We start from the raw sequence: 11,339 nt of genomic DNA, 5'->3' as shown, positions 1-11,339 counted from the left end.
TGGTTTTGATTTTCAAAAAAATGAAAAATCGATAAGGACCTAAAATAACCAGAAAACCAAATTGAAATTAACCGAAAAACCAAAAATATCCGAATTTAACCAAAAATATCCGAATTTTAAAGAAAATTATTCCGAAATTAGCTGAAAACCAATTATATCAGTTATTTTCTGGTATAAAATTGAAAAGCGAAAATAACCGAAAACTAAACTGAAATTCAGTTTGGTTAATTTTGAAATTAATTTTTCAAAATTTTGGTTAACCGAAAACTAATGGTTAGGTTTAGTTTTGGAAAACTGAAATCGCAGGACTACTACACATTATAATATTAATATTGACTATATTTTTATGTAATCATTTTCACCCCGCACAAAGTGCAGGTCATAGTAGGAAAGTAAATATGTATGTGAAGATGTTAATGGTTTAAGAAAGTTGTTAATACAACTTCGTCTTCACGACAAGTAAAACTTCCAATATAGGATGGTAAATATTTATGTAAAGATTTTTTTAATTTAATGTTTATACCAAAACTTAAAAACATAATATTGTATATCAAACTTCTCCCAGCTATTTTTTAATATTTTCATATAATCACACAAAACGTATTATAATGAAACTTAAAACCGGTTGATTATTTTTTTTAAATGATCGTAATGAAAATTAAGAAATGAACCTTCAAATTTATTAATAAAAAACTCAAAATTTTATTCTGGATTATTAGGTTTAATTAATATATAGTCCTTTCGACTAATTAAAGTAACTGTTGATTGGGATTAGGGACCACAAATTAGGTTTAAATAATAATTATACTATATAAACTCGGCCGTTATTTAAAATCAAAAACTCTTAGGATCGAGAGAATCTTCGTCTTCTGCGATCGAACCATGGGAGGAGGAAGAGTGATGGCGACGGCAGCGAAGGTAGCTGGAATCGGAGTCGCCAAAGGTGGATTCAAAGGAGGACTCGGCATCCCCGCGGCTGCGAATGATCAGTTTAACGTTAGAAACACCGCCGTTTCCGCTTCGTTGTCATCGGCGAGTCATCCTTCCGTCGAAGCAGACGCTATGGTTATGCAAAGTGCGAGCTGGGAAGAAGATTGGGAGTTCGCGGAAGTGGAGACCACCACGACGATTCCTAGGGTTGTTTTCAGCAAACCTCCGTCTCTTCAAGAGGCTAAAGAAGCCACCGATGATCTCAAAGATGCAATCAATATGTGAGAATTAGCCCTAATATATATATATATATATATATATATATATATATATATATATATATTTATCGAAGAAATTTAACCCTAATATATATATATATGTATATTTTATCAAAGAAATTTAACCCTAACCCTAATTAATTTTAATTTTACTTGATTCGGGTTCTGGTTTATAAATGGAGGAATCTTTAATTAAATTTTCTGGTTTTCTCTCGATATGATGCAATAAACAAATATCTTGTGATGAGTTGTGTTATTGAAAATTAAAGTCTGATACTTTGAAAACGTCGTAGTTTGAATTTTGCTCTTACATCATGTGTATTACTAACTACATGTACATCGTTACTTGTGCTTATGTTTGGTTCTTGTTTTGTTTTTTGATGGATGTCTCAACATGTTGTAGGGTGTGTATGGAAGGTTCAAGTGAAGCTGGTTCTGTTTCCAGAATGTTGTCAAGTTTTCAACTTTCTGACAAGAGAGCTGTTGAATCACCTGTTCCACAAGTTGCTCTTACGGCATTTAGTTTTCTCAGTGAAAGCTCTGCCGCGCAGGTATATAGCTTCACGACTCTTTCACATGTGCTTTAATGTGTGCCTAAAACCCAAGTTTTGAGACTCTTATCGTTTCCCTTTTAAACAGTCTGTTGTTGCTTCCATTGCGTCTGACCCAAAAGTGTGGGACGCTGTTATGGAAAACAAGGATCTCATGAAACTTCTCGACACCAACAGTACCGGTACGAGAACTAGTAATCCTTTTTTGGTGTTTTAATGTTTTTATAACAGAGCAACCTGACAGAAACCTTTTTGTTCCATTTGCAGCTGCTTCGACTCAGGTTGAAGATGACAATGACGACAAATCTGAAGATTCTAGCGAGACTGAAAGTGAGGAAGACGGTGAAGCGAAGCCAATCCAACTCTTGGAGATTCTGCAGGACATGAAGCTAAAAGCTGTTCAGTTGATGGAAAACGTCTCTTCCTACTTTGGGGGTTTGTTCCGGTCAGAATATTTCACAGAAAATGGAGAAGAGAGGGAGCGGACGTTGCTCAACGACCCTACTTCTCTGTTTGGATTAGCTGTTTGCGTTATCTTTATGGTAGTTATGAAACGTGCTTAAGCTCCAGGTTTTTTATAACTTGCCGACATAACAAAACAAAAACCTACTGTTATCTCTTTCTGCAACTACGTTGCCGTTTAGACTTTTAACTTCTTTTGCTTCGGAAATTTTTCATATATTGAAGGAACCTTTGGTTGTTTTTTTATATATATTCTTATCACTTTTTTTGTCTGGAAATTGTAAGAGAAAGTAGATTAGTTTTCATTCAGCATCTAATTAGCATATTAGATATCATTTTTTAATATATGTATTACGAAACATAATATTTCTATTTCTATGGTGTTTTTTTTTGCCAAAATAGAAAAGAAACTGTGTTTACTAAAATATTTTTAATATATTTAACAATTTCATTTATTTATTGAATATAGACCCTTTACTATGTATCTATTTCTATGGTGTTACGGATACAAGCGCTATTGTTTTGGTTTTACTCTTATAGAGTGGAGCTTGTTGTGAGCATATCGTTTGGATGATCAAACATGTGTATATGTCATCTCAAAAGTCCTAGTCTTCCATGAAAGGGTCAAATGAAGGTGACTATTAGGAGAACGTTCTCAAGGTTTTTAATCAGTGAACAGAGTTAGTTTTTTTTGGAGTAAATTTTAAATTTTATACCAAATTTTAGTTTGTGATAGAAAATACAATGAAACATATGTTAAGAGTGTAGTTATGGAACCTTCGATGTATTTATTACTTCAATATGAAATTTTTTATAAGTTGAATTATTGTTGCTATGAGGATTGTGTAAATAAGTAATGCATCTAATCTATAAAATTGAAGTACAATATTTTTAGATGTTTTTTATAGATATTCATTATTATTTTAACTAATTCTATTTATTTCTTTATTATATTTTTAATTAATTCAACATCATTTATTAGAAAATAAAAAGTATAACTTGCCTATTTTAAGTGTTTGATTGCATTTTGCTTTTTTCATTCTTATTAAATATTTCATTAATTGTATTTACTAAAATAATTAGACATCGTTTATATACACAATTTTTTCATTGACCCTAAAAAATTCAACCCCAATTTATTTCTGTTAAAAGCAGTCACTTTAACATTTTAAACTAACTAAATTCCGTTACGATCATTTATCTTCTCATATCTACATTAGGTCACATAAAATGGGTTTACTTTCTATTAAAATAGAAACATATCCTATTGATATAGATGTAGTCCAACTATTTTAATAGTATTAACTAAAATTTCTTATTAGTTATTTAAGAAAAATATTATACAAATAAAAACACAAATATAAATAAAACACATATATATAAAAATTAAAACTTTTTAAAAATATAAAACAAAAAAATATACATGTCCTTCAAGGACGGATCAGAATCTAGTGTATATATTAAAATAGATAGGGGATAAATACTGAAAATGATTTTTTTGCCCGAATGCTTATTCCTATATAACTAAAGTTAATCACGTATTTATCTTCTTCCTTATTGTTTAGTTTAGGGTAGCTTTCTTCTTCAAAAAAAAAGTTAAGGGTAGTTTTTAAAAATATTTTCAAAAATATTAAAATAATTTCCAATTAATTTTATCTCCAATTGGTACATTTTTTATAAAGATAAACATGCTAAATTTAATTTGGGTGAGACGGTAACTTATTTACAAATTTCTACATAATTCCATGTGTAAATCATCATGTAAGATCATTGACAAGTATTTATATAATTTTAAACATATTCACATGAACCTTCATTGAATGTTGAATATACGAGCTTAAGGGCGAATGGCGTAAGCACAATTAACATAGGCGTAAGCACAATTAACTTTTGGTAGTAAGAGTTTAAAGAGGCAAAATACGATTTAATGACTATTAGAGTAATGGTTTATGTTTTGTTTAAATGTATATTTGAGTAGCTTATTCCGGCTAACACAAGTCTCTATAAGTACTTATACATTGTAACAGGACGTTAAGAAGAGTAAAAGAAACTTGTTCATCAATGTAACAAACTTGTTTCAGTTACCATCAGCACCTAAAATCATATAGTGCAGCTCAACTCACAAATAACTGAATACATATTTACAGTAAAACTAACTCAGTTCAATAAAACTCATTTACAGTTATCCAAAAGGCAGATCATAAAAAGAAACTATAAATTAAACTTACCAAATATGTTAATTACAGGTTTTAGTCTAGCTAATTTTATCCAAATAATTGATATTTTAATTAAATATTTAGGTAGTTTAATAGTAACTAAAATAACTCACTTGTATTTAGCTAGTCTAAGGACTAGAACGCCTGTACTCCAAAAGTGCATGACCACTTACCTGATTTCAGAGACATGATAACCATTTACCTAAATATGATTTTTGTTATGTATATTCACCCAATGAACTCAAAATTAATTGAGACTGGTTTTATTTGATTGGCTTAATAATATTTATATAAGACTGTTATTTCTAACAACTCTATTCTTCATTGGTATGTGCAGTGCCGGTCAAACGTTTAACAATGCCCTAATCCAATTTTAAAACTATGCCTTTTAATATTTTGTATTGAAATTATAAAAAAATTAATATAAAAGTAATTTAAAATTTTGAACTAAAACAGTAAATATAAAACATTAAAATATATTTTTTGCATTTTTTCATGTAAAAGCATTCATTAAATAAATATAGTCAATTCTTATAACAGTTTTGATCGATAACAAAATCAATTTAGGTAATCTCTTAAATAACATGTTATGCTACTAATAACTATTTTTACCTTTTAAAAATTTTTTATATGTGATGATCGATATTCTTATATTCTAAAATGCACACTAAATAATTTATATTTTTCATATAACAATCATTCTTTAAAAAACAAATATTATAGTAGGCGATCTAATCTATTTTGACATTGATTCTTGTAGAATAATAATTCCATAAATAAAATACCACTAATTATGTTCGAATGAATATCACTTTAAAGAAATTTTCAGTATTTGAAATATGCCTTCAAAATATAAGTAAAAATGCCCACTAAATAATTTATATTGTCATATAACATTCATTCTTTAACAAAAAAAATATTATAGTAGGTTTTCTAATCTATTGTGACATTGATTCTTGTAGAATATTAATTCCATAAGTAAAATACCACTATTTATGTTCGAATGAATATCATTTTAAAGAATTTTTCAGTATTTAAATTATGCCTTCAAAATATCATAAGTAAAAATGTCCAATAAGTATAGTTTCAATTAAAAAATCTTATAAAATTATTTTTATCTATATAGTAACAAAAATTTATAGAAAATATGCCCCTTTAAATTGGATGCCCTAATCGATGGCTTGGGTAGCTTCCTCTCTGGGCCGGCCCTGGGTATGTGTGAAGACTTAAGACATAGAAAAGAAACTGTGTTTACTAAAATATTTTTAATATACTTAACAATTTCATTTATTTATTGAATATAGACCTTTTACTATGTATCAATGTTGTACACAATGAAATGGAGTACTGAAAACATATAAGAACATCCCCATCAGTGAAACTAATGGGGGTTCATACAAATCCTAAAAAAAAAAAATATTAAAAAAATCAAATTTTATGAACTTCACCCTATGTAGTCTCTTCCCACTGAACATGTATCATCACTATTTTGCGGGTTCCACGACACGTGGCGGCCCGCGGTTGGTCGATTATTATTATTATTATTATTATTATTATTATTTTTACAGAAAAAAAATAAACAGTAAAAAAAAAAAAAAAATTGGTGAACCTCATGGTAGTCACTGTTTTACTCATGGGTAGCAAATATGAAATTTTAAATTATGCATGTATTTGTGGGATCTGAATAACTTATAATTTATTCGTGCAATACACACTTGTCAATAACTTATGCAATATTTAGAGAAATTCTTGGGTTCACCCATAGAGTGAACCTTTAGGTTCACCCAACCAATAGAATTTCGTTATTTCATATTCAGTATCTTTTAAAAAGGAAACAAAATATTGTCAAATTATATTAATATTTTTAAACTAAAAATAAAAATTAATATTAATTGCAAACAAAAATACGTTTTAGAAAAATATATTTTTAATACCGTCAACCAAACACTAAACCCTAAACCCTAAATCCTAAACCTAAACTCTTGGGTAAACCCTAAACCCTTGGGTAAATCCTAAACCCTTGGTAAATCCAAAATGGTTGGATAAATTCTAAATCCTACGGTTTAGGATTTATCCAAGGGTTTATGATTTACCCAAGAGTTTAGGGTTTAGTATTTAGGGTTTAGTGTTTTGCTGATTGTGTTAAAAATATTTTTTTTTTAAAATCCAAAGATTTAACCAAGGGTTTACCATGGATTTAAGGTTTAAGATTTAGGATTTAGAGTTTAAGGTTTAGTGTTTTGCTGACGGTATTTTAAATATATTTTTTTTTTGCGATTACCATTATTTTATATTTATTTTTTATTTTAAAAATATAATAAAACTTGACAATATTTTGTTTCCTTTTTTAAAAGATATTGAATATGAAATAACGAAATCCTATTGGTTGGGTGAACCTAAAGGTTCACTCTAGGGGTGAACCTAAAGGTTCACTCTAGGGGTGAACCCAAGTATTTCTCCAATATTTATAACTAAGGCAATACTCGCGTGCTTGTCTTGGGAAATTTAGTAGTAGCATCTCCTATATATTAAAATAGAAGCATTATAACATTTGGTGTATCCATGTGTCATCACCACAATGCTTCTTAGAATCCTTAGAAAAATAGGTTGGTCCATATAAATATATAATAAGTTTTTTTATTAAACTAACAATAAATTAATTATTAATGCTCTTCAATATTTCCGTAAATAAAATTACGGAATTTCCTAATGTATCTAAAGTATATATATGACAATTAATGATTTTGAATAATAAAAATTTGATAAAATAGAATAGAGTATCCTTTATCATTTTCTAAAATAAATTAATAACAAAAATTTAGATTTTTCTGTATGTGTTATATTTTAAATTTTTAAAAATGACTATAAATTACTAAAACTATTAAAAATCTCACATTGAAATTTTTGTAACCATGGTTTAAAGTTTTGTTACGACAAGATACAAATGATTACAAAATCATATAAGTAGTAAATCTTATTTAAGAAATATTAAGATTAATATATATATATATAATTAAACTATATACCATACAAATACATAAATATTTATGCAAAAAGTATTAAACTGACATGTGTTCAGCTTCATCATAAATTCAAAATAAGAAAATAAATAAAACTTTTATGATATGATATGATATGATATTTACTATAGAAACATTTATGATTGTTCCGTTAGATATAATTACTATTTTTTTTCTTTCCTTAAATAAAACCTACGAAATTACCATAAATGACTAATATATATATATGACAACTAATGATTTTAATAATAAAGATTTGATAACAATTTATATCTCCTCCATCATTTTTGTTTAATTTTATATTATTAAAATAAATTAAACAATTAAATTAGCTATAAATTAAAATTTAGATTTTTTTGTATATGTTATATTTTGAATTTAGAAAAATGAAAATAAATGACTAAAACTATTAGAATTATTATGTTAAAATTAATGATCAAGGGTTTAACATTTTTATTATAAAAAGATACACATGATTTTAAAACCATATGAGTGAAAACTATTATTTAATAATAAAAATATATATAGATTAAACTATATACCATATAAGATTACAAAATATTTTAATTTCAAAACTTTCAATGAATTTTCAAGAACATTTATAAATTATAAACTTATTAAATTTTTCACATTGGAACCGATTAGACTGAAACATGTAAATATGTATATATTTATAACGACGCATGAATATCTATTTGTTATATGAGTTGAACTATAATTTTAATTTGTAAATCACTTGAACTATAATTAAGTAACAATTAACTGCAACTGAGACTTCTTATTTTTTAGTCTTTTTGTTTTATTTTAACATTAACTAAATTGAAGTAAAAGTTATAAATTTGATGGACAACAATTAGTTGAAATTTTTTACAACTTTTTTATCTTTAAATAAACAGATTTGTATTCAATCGAAGACATATTAATTTGATGAACACTAAATATGAAAGAATAGAAAAAAAGTTTCTTTCATGCTTCTGTTTTTTTTTCAAAATTTAGAGCTTTGATATTAATTTTAGATTTAATTATTTTATTAGATGATAGAAGCATTTTTTTTTGTTTTTTATTCTTTTATTTAAATATATAATATATTTTAGTTAAATGACTTTTTGACAATATGACTTTAAAATTCGTATAACATATAATATGATCTCAAACTAAATAATTATGTTTTTGGTATAAAGCTGAATAAACTGAAAATAACGATATATAAACCAAATCAAACCGAAGTAAATATTGATTTAGAATAGTAGTTATATTTTACTAACCGAAATACCGAAAAAACCGAACCTAACCAAAACCAACCCGATATCCAGATTGAACACCCATTATCCAAATGAAACCGAACTATTGTTTCATTCTCCAAAACATATTAAAAATAACAACTTCATCCCGCGCAAGGCGCGGGTCTTATCCTAGTTTACAGTGAACTATAATCATTTTTTTGCATGATTCTCTGATGGTTCAGTGAAGAGGTAACGCCAGAGATGTCTAAAACCATAAAAAGGGGCATTTAAATTTTAATGACATACCTCTGAGACGAGTCATCTCATGCAGCTGTTTATCACAAGATTATCAAACTATATTCAAAGGTGCAGGTAACAATTGGATATAGTTCAAACATAATTCATCTCTGTATAGCAGAAATTTTCTCCAAAGAGACGCACATAACAATCTTACAGAGAACATTACAAAGCTAGTTGTCAATAATCTTGTGGTGGAAACCAATAAGGGGTAGAATATGAAACATCTGTACTAGTGATGAAGAAGGGGATGTTAGCTACATTAACACATCCGATTTCATCAACATCGAAGATGCGAATGTAGTTACGAGCCAAACCAGGAAAGGAGATAGAAGGAACACAGAAAGGTTCGGACATTGAGAGGAACATGGTCAGATCTCCGATGTCTTGAGTGTAGACCGCGTTTCCTTCATCGTCTAGCTTGAACACCATTAAACATTTTGTTTTCATTATGGCAACACCTTCCTTGTTCTTGGCTGTCTTCTTGTACTGCTTAACCAAGAATGTCTCACCAGTGGGTCGTGACTCCACCAAGTGCTCGCTCTTGCGGCACGAATCCAGAAGGTTCTGTTCAGCGTTGGTCAGCTTGGGAATGTTTGTAAAACGCACGCGCTGAAGCATAGGGTCATCGCTGGGATTGCAGAGGTCCCATGACCCGATGAGGTTGCCTCCAGATCCGGGCATACGAAACATGTTGTGTTTCTTGGAGAACATGACACGGGAGGAGCAGAAGCAGGGGTTTTCGATCTTGATGTTGGTCCACTCTGGTTTACTACTCTTACCGGCTGGTTTGCAAAAGCTGAGCTGAGGTCCCAAGAACTTGACAGCCACGACACAGTCCTCATCATCCTCTGGAGAAGATGATGACATTGACACATTGGTGATGATTTTGGTTTGGCAGTGTGGTAGAGTTACAAGAGGAGGCAGCTGGATACGAATGGGATATATATCAGATGCAACAGGGTTAAAATCGTCTTGGAGACGAAGGATGCCGTCGTCCTTTAGAGTAGCTATCCACCCATATGATGCCCCGATCGTTTGCGTTTTTTTATCATCATGAATGTGAGGATCCACCAAGTTCATAGGTACCCTCTTGTCCAGATGAATCCATGAGCGTAGATTAGCATAGTGAACAATGAGTCTCCCGAAATCCTGTCCACAAGGTGTAGCGCCGAGGATGGAATAAGGAGGGGTTTGCCGCAAGGAAGTTGAGAATGCGTTAGAGATAAGAAGAGAAACAGAGGAGGATCTTCTCACTCCAAGTCGGAGCCGGCTGAGAAACAGAGACATGAATGTTCTTTAAGCAAAAAGCTGAGATTGATTGATGATGTTCCATCTTCTCCACCTCCATAATACAGAGAAATTGCCTTGCCCACCAAGGCAAGTTTTTGGTTTGATATTTACTATTTATTTTTATTTATTACTCTTTGCTTCACGATATTAATGAATTTATTGTAATTGAATATATTTGGTAATATAAATGTGGCAAGAAGGCCATTAATATTGAATGTTCTTAGCGGAAAGCAAATATATTAATTTTTTTTCTGTTTTTTAGAAAACATTTTTGCCTTAATAGCAAAGAAGCCTAACAAGATCAAGGAAGTACTACGCTACTACTTACCACAAACATTAAAAACAAAACCTTTTCTGTGAAACTGTTTCAACCAACTCATGGCAATTCTAACAATAAAACCAAATTTTCTTTGTGATGACTCTTGTATCCGAACATCCTCGAAAGAATATCCGACTAGTGTCTAAAGATCGTATACCGGAATAAGCCGGGTAGCCCGCCGAAGGCATCTAGAAGGACTGCCGATTTCACCCCAACAATAAAACCAAATTTAGTGTTGCAATTACACATAATCTACAATCTAGTGTTTTGGTGTTGAACTTTATTTTTTTGTCTAATCATCACAACAAATTTTACACTAAAAAAATATTATGTACTATTAACTTAACAAAAGAATTATTTGCTATTGGCTAGTTATATTTTATGACATTTCTATTTTATGTTGATTTGTTAAAACTGAAATTTTTTAAAAATAAAATAATATTAGTAATTTGAGATAAAAAGGGAAAATATAAAATAGTATGATACACTTACTTTAACGATAAATTAAAATTATCGATAATACTCATCTATTCATAATCAAATTAAAATAAACTATTTTAATATTTAAAGAACACCAAATTTGGTGGATTATGTAATTTTTGTCGTTTTATTAAAAATAAAACAACACTAAATTATTGTTTTAATGTCTCCTTGGAGTTGGCCTTACTCTATAGACCATGAATTTAAATATTTGTTGGAACTTCAACAAAAAGCCATCAAATATTCAAAACACATAATAATAACCACTTC

General features: G+C 29.2%; 2 protein-coding genes across 2 annotated transcripts; one reads left to right on the top strand and one right to left on the bottom strand.

Moving 5' to 3' along the window:
- The first annotated feature begins 746 nt into the window (after positions 1–746).
- On the top strand, positions 747–2,484 carry LOC108841223 (uncharacterized). Its single transcript, XM_018614003.2, has 4 exons — positions 747–1,211; positions 1,612–1,759; positions 1,848–1,941; positions 2,027–2,484. Exons 1-4 carry the CDS (start codon positions 883–885, stop codon positions 2,320–2,322), a joined length of 867 nt encoding a protein of 288 aa, XP_018469505.2. The 5' UTR covers positions 747–882; the 3' UTR covers positions 2,323–2,484.
- Positions 2,485–9,025: 6,541 nt separating this feature from the next.
- LOC108840954 (uncharacterized) lies at positions 9,026–10,384 on the bottom strand. The gene has a single exon (XM_018613752.2). It carries the CDS (start codon positions 10,265–10,267, stop codon positions 9,158–9,160), a length of 1,110 nt encoding a protein of 369 aa, XP_018469254.1. The 5' UTR covers positions 10,268–10,384; the 3' UTR covers positions 9,026–9,157.
- Positions 10,385–11,339: the final 955 nt, after the last annotated feature.

This window comes from Raphanus sativus, chromosome 2 (genome assembly GCF_000801105.2).
Source record: "Raphanus sativus cultivar WK10039 chromosome 2, ASM80110v3, whole genome shotgun sequence".
NCBI lineage: Eukaryota > Viridiplantae > Streptophyta > Magnoliopsida > Brassicales > Brassicaceae > Raphanus > Raphanus sativus.
The sequence above is the reverse complement of the archived record's forward strand: the minus strand, read 5'-3'. Positions and strand labels throughout refer to the sequence as shown.